This window comes from Sminthopsis crassicaudata, chromosome 4, assembly GCF_048593235.1.
Source record: "Sminthopsis crassicaudata isolate SCR6 chromosome 4, ASM4859323v1, whole genome shotgun sequence".
Taxonomy (NCBI): Eukaryota; Metazoa; Chordata; class Mammalia; order Dasyuromorphia; family Dasyuridae; genus Sminthopsis; species Sminthopsis crassicaudata.
The window spans coordinates 264,896,505-264,910,317 of record NC_133620.1 but is presented as its reverse complement, the minus strand read 5'-3'; the positions used below and the strand labels follow the sequence as shown (position 1 = coordinate 264,910,317).

General features: G+C 33.5%; 1 protein-coding gene across 1 annotated transcript in view; it reads right to left on the bottom strand.

Annotated features, from left to right (window-relative positions):
- The window catches only part of PKHD1 (PKHD1 ciliary IPT domain containing fibrocystin/polyductin), a 645,163-nt gene that overhangs the window by 195,495 nt on the left and 435,855 nt on the right, over window positions 1-13,813 (bottom strand). Inside the window, 1 exon segment of the mRNA XM_074264713.1 lies at window positions 10,685-10,822. Coding sequence (XP_074120814.1) covers window positions 10,685-10,822 — 138 coding nt within the window.

Genomic DNA, 13,813 nt, shown 5'->3' with positions numbered 1-13,813 from the left:
GGCTAAGGTGAAAATGGCCCCTTTACATCTCCAAACAAAAATACATGGAGTCCTCAGGCAGTATTGCATATGGTGTCTCTCAAGGTAATCTCCTCATTGGTTCCCTTACCTCCATTTTTCACCCCTCTGATCCATCCTCCATTGCTACCAAAAGTGATTTTCTTTAAGAGAAAATTGAATTGTTTTTCCTCTATTCAGTCAACTCCAATGGCTAGCCCTTTAAAACCTGGTCACAACCTATTGAGTTTCATTCAATATGCTGAAATCTTGCCATACTAGTCTTTTTTTGGTTCTTCAGAAATAATGGCCCAATATCTATACCCTTGCCACTTCACTGGTTCACTTTTTTTTTCCCTGAAAAATGCATACCTTTCCCACTGTCATCTCATAAAATCACTCTTTTTCTAAGATGCAGTTTGAGTACCAACTTCTACATAAAACCTTTCTTGATGCCCCCAACTGTAGTCATCCCTAACTTTGTAGCATTTAATTACATTACATATACATTTATTTATTCTCTTTATATGTTTATATAGATATACATAAATGAATATACATATTTATGTCTGTACATATTTATATGTGTTCTTTTCTTCCTCATTAAGAAGGGGTCACAAAGCAAGTATCTGATGCCAGATTTGAATTCTGGTGCTCCTGACTCTAGGGCCAGTGTTCTATTTATTCATTATGTCATCTAGTTGCTCTGGTGATTTTGTTCTTTGTACTTTATATCCCCTCCACCAAACATATTACATGACACATAGAAGGCACTTAAATTATGGTCAATTGACTCACTGATTTATAGATATTCACCCAAATCTGAAAGGCATTGTCTCCTCCAAAAAGTCAGTAATTATTAAAAAGCAGTGATCATTAAAAATATATGGTATAAGTTAAAAATAGACAAGTAAATCAGTATGATAGACTATAAAAGCAGAAACAAGAAATAGCTAAAATAAGGACAGTATTTAATATATTAAATAATATAAACTATTAAGAAAAGTATATCCTTTTTGACAAGAATGATAAGGACAACTGTATTCCAGTTTGACAGAAAATAGGTTTAGGTTGGTATTTATTCTGATTATCTCAGTAAATTTTAAATGGTATTTAATTTAAATATACAAGATCATTCATTTAAAAAAAATAGAGTACAATGAAAATAGGTATCTTTTGAAGTAGAACTCTTAACCAAGTAATTGATAAATAAGGTTAGAAAAACAAAATAGACAATTTCAACAACACAAAATTTTGAAAAGACTTTGCATGAAATAAAGAAGGGAAACTATCCATTTTGGAGAGAGAAAAATTTTATATCAAATATATCTGGTTAATATATCCAAGACATATAGGGAACTAACATATATTTAAAATAAAAAGCCATTATCCAAAAGATAAATGGTAAGAGAATATGAACAGGTTTCAAAAGAATCGGGTACTCTCCAGAATTTTATGGACAGTTGTCCAAACAATGAACAATAAGAGTAATGTAAATCAAAATAATTTAGTGCTATCCAAAAAATTGGCAAATTATAATAAACAAAAAGTTAACACTGGAAATGTTGTAGAAAGGCAGGGACAGAGCTGAGAAAAGACCTAACCATTCTGGGGGGGAGGGGAAGAATTAAATTATAAAAGCAAAATCACTAAATTATTCATACCCTTTGACTTTGAGGTCCCAGTACTAAACATATATACCCAAGGACATTAAAAATAGAAAGAGTCTATCTGTTCAAAAATCTTTGTCAAAGTAATTTAACCTTTCTAGGCTCAGTTTCTTCATCTGTAAAATGAAAAGGTTATCTAGATGGCTCTGAGATTTTGCCCAGCTCCAAATTTATGATCCCCTGATGTTATGAAAAGTTCATAGGAATATTTTTGTGGTGACAAATTTGGAAACAAAGTGGGTAGTTATTGCCTGGGATACTATCTTCCTTAGATGTTTTGTATTTGTTTGGCTAACAAAATGATAGGGCAACTGAGTGGCACAAAGTGCACAGAGTGCTGAGCCTGGAGTTCGGAAGATTCATCTTCCTTAGTTCAAATCCCTCCTCAGACACTTACTAGATGTGGGATTCTAAACAAGATCCTTATTCCTATTTGCCTCATTTAAAATGAGTTTGAGAAGGAAATGGCAAACTAGTCCAGTATCTGCAAAAAATCTTCAGATGAGGTAAAGAAAAGTTGAACATGACTGAAATGACTGAACAACAGCAAAATGATAAGAAGGTGAATCTGTGTTGTGCTCTTCAAGATTTATTTAATTGAGGGGGAGAGAGGAGGGAAGAAGATGTTCTATCTGTGTGCTAAGGATAATAGTTATCCAACAAATAAACCAAATATTAATTTCAGACTAGAAAATATAAACATTGATACAATATACTAATTTATTAAATGTTGAATGACTTTCATTATTTTATTTACATATGCATTTCTAGACATTTGAAAACACATATACAAAATAGTATGGATTATTTAATTGTGCTCTATTTTTGGAAGGAAGGAAGGAAAGAAGAAAGGAAGGAAGAAAGGAACAAGGAGGAGGAGGAGAGAAAGAGAGAGGGGGAGAAAGGGAGGGAGAGAGGGGAAGGAGAAGGAAGAAAGGAAGAAAGGAAGGAAAAAATGAAGGGAGGAAGAAAGAAATTGAGAAGGAAAAATTTCTGTAACATATTTTAGCAATAAAAATAGTGTTTCTAAAAATATATCCTCATTCATGATATCCTGTGGTTCTACAACCACTAATTCCTGGTGTTGCAGCATCTGACCCCAGGATATGTTTTAATCTACACTGTCTTGGGCTTGTCTTCTTATTACTTAATAATCTAGTGGATCTTTTGGAACTGCCAGTTTGTGAAGGAGGCAATAAACTGTGTATGGATTTTTCTTTTTCTTTAGGATTAAGAAAACTCCAACCAAGAAAGCAATGAAAGATACTTCCAAATGCCTGCTACTTCATTTCCTGACAATCAAAGTCATGTGCTAATGATGACCCTAGGCTCCCGTCTGAGAATGAGACAGGGCTGACAAGTATCCATCACTGGCCATGCAAAACAATATGTGACAAGTTTTAAAACTAAAAACCCAAGTCTCTTGTTTAATTACTGAGCACTAGGCACTGCTCCATGTTACCCTGTTGTGACAGCCCAAACCAACAGTGAACAGCTGAATACAGTCAAGGACCCCTAGGGGTACTGATTGATGTGACATACACTTGCTTTCTTAAGGGACAGAATAGGGTTTTCCTAGTAATATTTTAAAAATATTAGTTTGTTCTACTCACTTCATCTAAGTCTCCTTGCAAAGTATTACAGATGTTTCAGTTGCTATTTCCATGGACAAAATAAAAAATAGAATAAAATAAGTGTGCCCACTGATTCTACATGGGTTTAACACTTAGGTCAATAACATCTTAATTGACTGATGAGCTAAAAAAAAAAAAAAAAAAAAAGATGCATGTTGGAGTACATGAATGATCTCCCACCTAGGGCAACACTGAATCAGCAGGTAGCATTCAGGGAAGAAATAAATTTAAGCCATTTTTACAGGAACCTAAAGAAAAATAATAATACTTCTACAACAACAACAAAAAAGCAGACATGGTCTAAAATTTTCTTTTCCTAGTCAAGCTGTCCTTTGTAAGTGGACTGTTTTATAGGTGACCTTTATCCAGGACTTAGTTCTTTTCTCATGTAATTTTCTCATTTTCCCGCTCATTTGCCCATTTCTTTAGAACCACTGTATTGTGACAGCCAACTCTTGCCATGTCAGGGAGCTGCACCATCTACTTGGCATTTCTGTTCTGCCTTGAAGCTCTGAATTATTTAACTCCAGACCCACCACTCTAAATTCAGGATATCTCCCTGATATGCTTCAATAATCCTAGATCCTCCTTTCCTTCCCCTCCCCAGCTCTGCTTTTAAATGCTTTTTTCTGGAATAATAATCAAATAAAAAACTGCTATTTTTTGAAAAAAAAAAAAGTTTGATACTACTTGCATTTTCTGACTTTACACTTCAAAATATCTTTCTCCTACCACTACCCTTACCTACAGGTGTTATCTTTCCCTTTTAGAATGTATCTTGAGTATAAGAGCTTGCTTCTTTGGCTTTGATATCCAGAATATTATATAGAGACTGGCATATAGTAGTTGCTGTTCAATTGTTTCAACTGAATCTGACTTTGTGATCCCAGTTAACTGAAATAGCTTGTCATTTCCTTCTCTAGCTCATTTCATAGATGAGGAAACTGAGGAAAACTGAGTTAAGTGACTTGCCCAGGGTCACAGAACTAGCAAGCATCTGAGGTCAAATTTGAAATCATATAATAAGTCTCCTTGACTCTAAACCCAGAACTCTATCCACATAGTTGTCTGTAATATACAGTAAGAGCTTAATATTTTTTCATTTATTCATTCAATCAATAATTCCATTCATTTGCAATTCTTTTGGCTGGAAAACATAGTGCATTATAGTATATAGCATACTATATATAGTAGAAAAATCAATGATATGAAAGTCAGAATAGAGGTTATAATCTGGCTCTGTCATTGGGTTATTTGTGTGACCTTGTGTGACTTTGGTTACTTGGGGATTTGACTTCATCTGTATAATGAAGGAATTAGATTTGATCTGAATTTAGAATCAAAAGAGATGAAAGGGATCTCAAAAGTCATCTAATCCAGCCTCTCATTTTGTAGAAAAAAAAAATATATAAGAGAGGTTAGATACCTTGTTCAAGGTCACACAGGTAATGAATTTCAGATTTCAACTATTCAAACCTAAACTCCAAAGTGCTTTTTTTTTTTTCACTGTGTCACTGTCTGACCCTTTTAACTCTGAAAGTTGGTAAATTCATGAGTGTCTATAGTCACAGATTTAATAGTGAAATTATAAGTAATTTCTCTCTCCTTTGAACCATTAGAGTAATTTGTATTTCAATATTCTAATGCTCCAATATATTTGTAGAGAAGGGAAGGGGAAGGTAACAAGCATTTACTAAGCATCTGTTATGTGTCAGACACTGTGTTAAGTGCTTTACAAAAATTATTTCTTTTAATTCTCACAACAACCTACCTGGAAGGTAGCAGTTTATTATTAATTCAATTTTACAATTAAGGGAACTGAGGCAGATAGTAATTAATAGAAATACCCACAATCACACAGCTAATATGTATTTGAGGAAAGTTTAAAAATAGATTTGTGGTTTCATAAAGATGAAGAATTTGTCTAATGATGTAGATGGCAATTCATTTTTGTCCTACCTGTCCAATGCAACTCTTGAAAGTGTTCATTCATAAGCTCACCAAAGTGAACTTCATCATTTTGGGAATTATCATGTTCCATAATTTCTAGCATCACAACAGCACCAGAAGAATAAATATTAAAAATATGGGGTTTTATTTCAGGGAAAAGTTTGAAATTATTAAAATAAACTTGAAATTTTTGAAAAGCAATCTAGCCCCAATCCATTTTTCAGCTTTTCAATTACAAATCTAATTCATTGTCCATTTGTATTATCTATCTATGTGTGCCTATCCATATATAAACAACTAAATCTGAATATATGTGTGTGTCTGCAGATATACAGAAATCAAAGAGATTAAAATCTATATAATTTCTTCCATTGTTCTACATAATGTTTCCCACCACAAAACATACACTTCTTATGTTTATTTTCTTTTCCATAGGTTTTCATCATATTGCTCTGTTATAGTTGTATTCATCCTCCTTATAGGATTTATCAACCATTTAAAATTTTTTTATGTAAATTCATTCCACATCTTTTCCCTGGGCCTTCTTTGTATGTACTATTTTCCCCCCTTGTAATTTCAACTATTCCCACAAATCTGATTATTATCACTCTACATGTAGCTTAGAAAAACGTCCATATCCAGGCTTTATACTTCTCCTGATCCCTAATCCCATACTTCCAAATGTCTCCTGCATTTCTCCACCTAGACCAATGCCTTAAACTCAATATGTTCAAGACAATCCCAATAAACTCTGGATTAAAACTATGGAGATTGAATGTGAATCAACACATACTATATTCATTTTTTTTTTCTGCTTTTTTTTCTTCTGTTGTAGTTTTTCCCTTTTGTTCTTATTTTTATCTCCCAACATGATTCATTAAAAAATGTGTATTTAGAAAGTTAATATATATGTACAACTGAGAAAAATTCAATATGCCCAAAATCGAACCCATTATCTTTTTTTAGACTGACCCCCCCCTCTAATTTCCATATTTCTAGAGAGAGTACCACCTTTCTTCCACTTACCTAGGCAGATTTTCTAGATAGCATGTTTGCATTTCACTTTCCTTTACCTTTTTGTATCTCACCCCAAGCCACCAAATTCAGAACAAGTCTCAAGAAGTTGAATTTCACAAATATCTTGCCCACCCATCCCCTTCTTTCTACTCACACCACACTCATTCAGGTTTATCACCCTCCATTTGAACTTTTATCTCTCAACTAGTATCCTTACATGAAGCATCTCTCCTATCCCATCCATCCTTCACATATAACATTAGTATTTTCATATCATTCTCTTGCTTAAGAAGTTTTAGTGAGTACTTATCCTCAAATAAAATAAAAACCTAATAAGACATTTAAAGCACTTTATAATTTGACTTAATCCTTTATTTCCAGGATAATTACTCATTATTCCCTGTCATGCAGTCTGTGTCCTAATTCATGAAATTCCATCCTTTGTTGTCATACTTTTTTAATACAGTCTACATCCTCCCTCTCTAGTGTGTCTTCCATTCTTGTTTTTGTGTTTTGGAACTCCTGGCTTATTTCAAGGCTCACATTAAATACAACCTCCTTCAAGAGTGGAACTATCTCATTTACTTTCTCATTTATTTAATTTTTTAATATAGGCACATATATATCACAGGAATGCACACTTGTAGACACAGTCTACTTGTAGATTTCTGTGTTTGCAGACATGTTATATATGTACGTGCACACATAAGTACATATATACTTATGTGTTCATATAAGCACATATGCACCCATGTATACTTATATTTCTGTAAATATATTTCTGCATATGAGCATAAGTGTACATGCATATATGCACTGAACACATGCACGTGTGATATACATGTATGTGTGCAGATCTACATGTGTACATATACATAGTATATTACACATTCATATACACAAACATGTATATGTGTATCTTACACTTACTCATCTGTATACAAGTTATAACCCACCTTCAGGTTAACATAAGGCTATGTTTTGTATTTATTCTCTATATGGAATTTGTTAATTTATAAAAAATAATGTTAGGAAAATAAAGGTGAAATAAATGAAACATCATTCAATTCTATTAGAAATTAGTCTACTAAATTGATTTTATTTGTGTTTACATTTTTAGTAGTATGCCCACAGTTGGCATGTAGGACTTTGATTTTGCCAAATATGTTAAAAGAAAAGTTATATGCCGCCAATTACACTTTACCAATAATCTTTTTTTGTGTGTGACAACATTCAATCTTAATAACAATGAAAAGAGTATTAAGAATTAATTAATTCTGGAAGTAAGAGGATCTGGATTTAAAGCCTTCCTGTGATGGTCACTGTACATATGTCAATAAGTTATTTAGTCTCTGTTGGCCAAGCTGCCTGCTCGCCTTCTCTCAGTGCCTCTTCTGTTGGTGAATTTATCCATTTTGGGGAGCAGTGGATCATGCTTTATTCCTCTCCTGAATATGATTCCAACTGTCTCTGTACTTGCCAACATGACAAAAGTTTCCATCTCACCTTGGAACTTTCCTTAATACATAGATTCTTTTCATACTTAAACATTCTTTGGCCATGATCTAACACCCTTCTTCCATTGGTGAGTTTCTTCTGGGGGGGGATCTCCATTGTGGAAACAGACCCACCATGGCCATATTCCATTCCCCTGATGTCTTAATATAATTATGATTCTAAGCCTAAAGACTTTGCTACCTTTTCTCTCATCTTCCTCCCACACTTTCACTTTTTTTTTTTTTTTTTTTTTTTTTTTTTTGGCTGAGGCAATTGGGGTTAAGTGACTTGCTCAGGGTCACACAGCTAGGAAGTGTTAAGTGTCTGAGGTCAGATTTGAACTCACTTTTGACTTCAAGGCTGGTGCTCTATCCACAGCCCCAACTAGCTGCCCCACACTTTCACTTTTTAGCTCCCTTTTGTGTTGCCTTCTTCCATTGGACTATAAGCTCTGTGAGGACAAAAACCATTTTTCTGCTTTTATTTGTATCCCCTGAACTTAGGAGCATAGTACCTGGCATATAATAAGAGCTTAATGAATACACATTACCTGAAGGGAGGAGGAATTGAGTTCAGTGGACTTTGAAGCACCTATTGGCTTCACATCTGTGATCCTGTAATATATTGGACTCAATTTGTAAGATAACATACTAAAAGGTGATTAAAGACTTCAAAAATATCATCAAACATATTAAAAGAGAAACATTGTTGTATAATGAAAACTGGCCTGGGAGTTAGAAAATATTTCATAATAATCTGTTACTAACTTGTTTATGTTTGTTTTAAAAAATAAATTCTCTGTAAGCCTTAATTTCCTCACTAGTAGAAATAAATAATAGTAATAACAATAATACTTAGCTGCTGAATAGCACTTTGAATTTACACTTTGAATTATGTAATTTTGTGTATTTAAATGTAACCTGCATATTTATACACATACACATATATATAATGTAATATATATATATATATATACATACATATATATATATATATATACACATATATTTATAATGAAGAGATTAAACTAGACCATCCCTCCCAGCACTAATATTTTATGATATATTTTATAAAAGCCTAAAAAAATGTCCATCCCAGCTACTATTTTCCCATGTGTTTGTTCCACATTCAATCAAAGTAGCACTTTGGGTGAAACTGAGTTTACTAAAAGCCATGATCAAAAAAAGTCCAGTGTGAAACAATCTAAATCTAACATATTCTTCTTTTACCAGGGTCTTACATGACCAATGAGACTACTATTGCATAGGGGAATGGAAATGAAGCTGGCATCTGTCATGCAGATGTAGAGCTCTGAGCAAAGCTAGCCTAGTTAAAGCTGATATCTTCTGCCAGCACCGGGTGCCCTCAAAGCAAGGCCACCAAGAAATTCAGCTCCAGAAGGTTGGGCCTTGGATCAGATGGCATCAGATATCAGATCTTCTCCTGGCAGCACTCTGTGCCAATGTCCACATCTATTAAATCTGTTTACTAAACAGTCTCATTATCTATTTCATGTCGGGATTTCTTTAGGGCGTGGTAGAATTGGACAGATGGGTTGAAAGCCTTCCTTCAGGCATGGTATACACAGGATTGGACAGATGGGTTCCAAGAAGCTACCTCGAGGCCTGGAACACACGGGCAAAGGAGAAAAACCACCACTATTTTCTATAAAAGTTTTTTTTTTTTTTTTTAATAGTGGAGAATATAGTAAACAAAGAGAAAAGAATTGATATCACAAGTTAAATAGGAAAGTAAAGAACGTTACTCTTTAGGAAACATCTATATCAACATAATAATGTATGTCACCTTCACTTACAGAAGTTCACATTCATTAGGCAAGTTGCATAAGATAATATTATGTAATCCCAAGAACCTAATTATGTTTTGTTAGTAAGGACAGCTTTACATAATATATATATATATATACATAATATATACATATACACATGTCTGAAGTGATCCAGCTAAAATCTCATTTTCTGTCTTCTACAGTATTCTTTTACATGTCTCATATTCCCACAACTAGAGATTTATTCCTTTGGGGTGAGTAATTTCTGGCTCTGAGATTCCTCTTTTAATAACCAACTATTCTCAAGAGGAAAAATCCATTAAAGAATTAACATGATATCATTAGTTTCTCTAAAAATTGAAAGATGGATAGTCTTATACAAGACATGAGAAACAATGAAGTGAAAGATCATAATAACAGAAATAATGGCTTGTAGAGAGAGAGTTCATGGTTAGCAAGCATTCTGTGCAACTATTATTGTTTCCATTTTATAAGTGAGAAACTAAAGTGCAAAGATAGTTAATGAGGGAAACCAAGATATACAATGCATGCCCTTCTAATGATAAGACCAGTCCTTTTTTATTTGATTACTATTGCACTATTACTGTGTCACAGAATTGTGTGATTTAGAAACTTTAGAAAGGATGTAGTCCAACTCCCTCATTTTACAGATGAGGAAACTAAGATCTGGAGGGAAAGATAAATAGAAAAGCTAGGATTCTATCATATCTTTATTCCAAATCCATTTATTTTACCACCATATGAGAGAATGGAAGAGAAAGTAGTGGTGTAGAATGGTATTTCCTGGAATGCAGGCCTCGTGTAGAATACTTCAGACAAGGAGCCTTAGACACAGTGAGAGTCCTGAACATATATGATCAGGATGAAAATGAATGAGAGAAAGTAGATGAGGAAAAGGAAAGTAAAAGTCTAAGGATGACAAGCTGCATATGTCATGATTTTCCTTAGGGCTAGTCCTGTTTATGAACTGACTTATTTCCCTAGCCCTCAAAAAAAATCAATCCAACACGTGATTTAATATGGGACTATTTATTTCCCAGATTCCTTTACTTCAAAGCACAATTTGTCTACACTCCCCAAATCCCTGGCAATCTTAATATAAATCTTACCGACTTTCAGCTCACCACCTGCAACAATAATACAAGCTACGTTTAAAATGTTGCTCCGGTTCACAGGAAATTCTAGGGTTCCCAGCACATAGAGGCCTTTAAGAAAAGGGAGGTCGGTGTCTACGAGGATAGTCCTGTCTGAGGAAGAAAAGATAAAAGCCACTTAGAACAGAAGAACTTGGTTGTGAAAGACTAAAACAATCAGCACTCCATTCTCAGAGACAAACTTTGTAAAGTGACACGAGTTCATTTGAATGTCTTTCTTTCTTTTTAAAAGAATATTTATTGATAACTTTTTATTTTATTTCACAATCACTTTGGATATAATCCATTGCATACTTGCTATGAGCGCTCACTGGGTGAGTGAATATACATTAAGTAAAACCAACTGACACAAGGACTGTGTTTGATGGTTCAGGGAATAATCTCATCTCTCCACCAAAAGAAGTCATTTGCACTTGATCATTTGTTCTCCAGGGCCAAGACTTGTCATATGATAGTTTTTTTAGGACTTCTATGACACTTAAGCATCATATATTTGATATGTTTATTTTGTTTTATTTAATTATTTTTTTCCCCAAAGAAGAATTCATTCTATGAACAACTGAGAGAAGACATTGAATAAGAGGAAAAGGGCTAGATTTGTAAGCAGATGACCTGGCTTCATAACCTTTCTTGGGCAATTTTATCTGTATTACCTAGAAAAAAGTCATTATTCCTCTCTGTGTCTCAGTTTCTTATTTATAAAATAGAGATTAATCAATCAATGTGACAAATACTGCACAAAGCATTAAGGATACCAAAAAAAAAAAAAAAAAAAAAAGAGTTCATACCCTCATGGAGTTTACAATCTAATGGGGGATAATAATAGGATTTTTATGAACATCAAAAGAAAATATTTAAAAGGCACTTTGAGAATCTTAAAATGATATAAATTCTAGCTGTTATTCATAATTATTGCTATTATTATTAATTTATTATAGTAATTTTATTAGTAAAAACATTTTAAAAACTGTGACCAAAAGTAAGTCAACCTTGGGGATACAAAAAGAAAAAACAAATAGTCCTGGTTTCCAAGAAATTTATAATCCAATGGGAGATGATAATAATAGATTTATTGGAAGGATCAAAAAAGATATCTGTAAAGTATTTTACAAACCTTAAAGTGCTATGTATACTTTAGCTACTATTTTTATTGTTATTATAATTATTATTAATTCACTAAAGGAATTTTATTAGTAAAATAATACCAAAAAAAAAACCCCACTTAGTGTGAATTAGAGCAAATTACTTGAGGATATTAAAAAAATAAAGGCAAAAGATAATTCCAGTCTATTGCAATCCAATTTGGAGTAAGGGGAAAGGAGGGGGCAATAAAAATAGAATTATTTTGAGGATAAAAATATTGAACAAACCTCAAATTCTACCTTTTTACTATTACATTGTTACTCTTATTATCATTAATTCACTAAGGGAGTTTTATTAGTAAAGACATACCCAAAAAAGTCTGTGTAATCTAAAGCAAGTCACCTAACCTCTCTGAGATCTAGCTGAAAAATGAAAAGAATTACCTCAGATAATCCTGAAGGTCTCTTTCTGTTCTAAATCTATGATCTTTTGCTAATTCGATAAAGGGTTTTTACTAGTAAAAATACAAAACTAAGTCAATGGTTAATGATAAACAATACACGAATTGTTCAAGAAGAAGAGTACATAAAATAATTTCATTCTAACAGTTGTCTTGTACTTTAAACCCACAGACATATTCACTGTCTTTTTCATTATTTCACTTCAAATCGAATCTATTTTTTTAATCATCTGGAGAGGATCATGCAGCTCATGAGCTCCCTAAAACACCTGTTCTTCATTTCCTCTTTCATCTCAGCAGCTTCCTTATAACTTCAGTAGCTAGAACTTGTATTCAATGACTTTGTAGCAAGTCATAGAGCAGCAAATGATGAATAATAGATATGTATTTTAAAACAATGTCAATATTTCATGGACTCTAAAGCACTACTCTCTGAAGTCTGTTGTAATTCAATAAGAATCAAGGGTTCTGAGTAAGTTTGCCTGCAAAAACCTAGTACTTAAAATCATCAACATCTGCAAGGCTTTTTCTGGTAGTGATCGTGTTGCCTTAAAATTAATTTTCTTCAATGAACATTTTTTCCTCTTTAACAGTTGCTGATGTAAATTAGCTTTCCATGAATTATTTCTCAATAGATTTTTTGGTTTTTTGACTGTTTTTAGGCAGTAGGGTTTATCCTTTCTTCCTAAAATTCACAAGGTTGTTAGTGATTGATATGAAGTTAGAAAAAGGCTCATATTCTTCCTTTTCTTCTTTTCCTGTTTCACGACAGAATAGATTAAAAGCAAGAAAGGATCTTGGAGACCTTCTTTTCCAACTTCTTCTTTTTACAACAGGGTAAACTGAGACCCAAGAAGGTTAAGCATCTTGCAAGATCACTCAGGTTATAAGTGTCAGATGTGAGATCCTGGGTACAGACCTAATATCCAGAAAATATTAAATCAATGGAATTAAAGAGAGCTGACTGGCAGAATTGGCTGACCCAATACATGGACAGCAGAGGTGGACCTAAACAATGTGATATGCTCTATAGGGAAAGATTAGGCAAGAATCCCAGGTTTAAATTTAAAGCTGTATTTCTTCAAAGACCTCTTCCATAAAACTTGCCCTATAATTGCCTCTGACCTCAGCCTACTCAGGAAAACTGACCTCTCTCCATTTCCACTTTTGACCTATCTCATTGGCCTTTTTCTATTCTTTCTGATACTCAGCATTGATTTCTCCTCTCTAAAATCTACCCTCCCACCTCATTCCTAGTTTGAGTATGTCTTTTCTTTCATCATATTTTCATTTTTGTCTTTACTTGGATCTATCAGTCTCTGACCACATAGCAACTAAGTTCTAGCCTCAGCAGACAATTACATTACCACCATGTTGTCCTTAGCCTTCTGCTATATTCCCACATGGCCATTATGAATAATAGCCATCCTGACTATTTACTCAGTTAAAGTAGGACAGACCAGGCCCAAACCCAAGCCTTCACTGAAACTATTAAGGCAATGTAGGAACAATCAGTTAGGTGACATATTAGTAGAATCCAC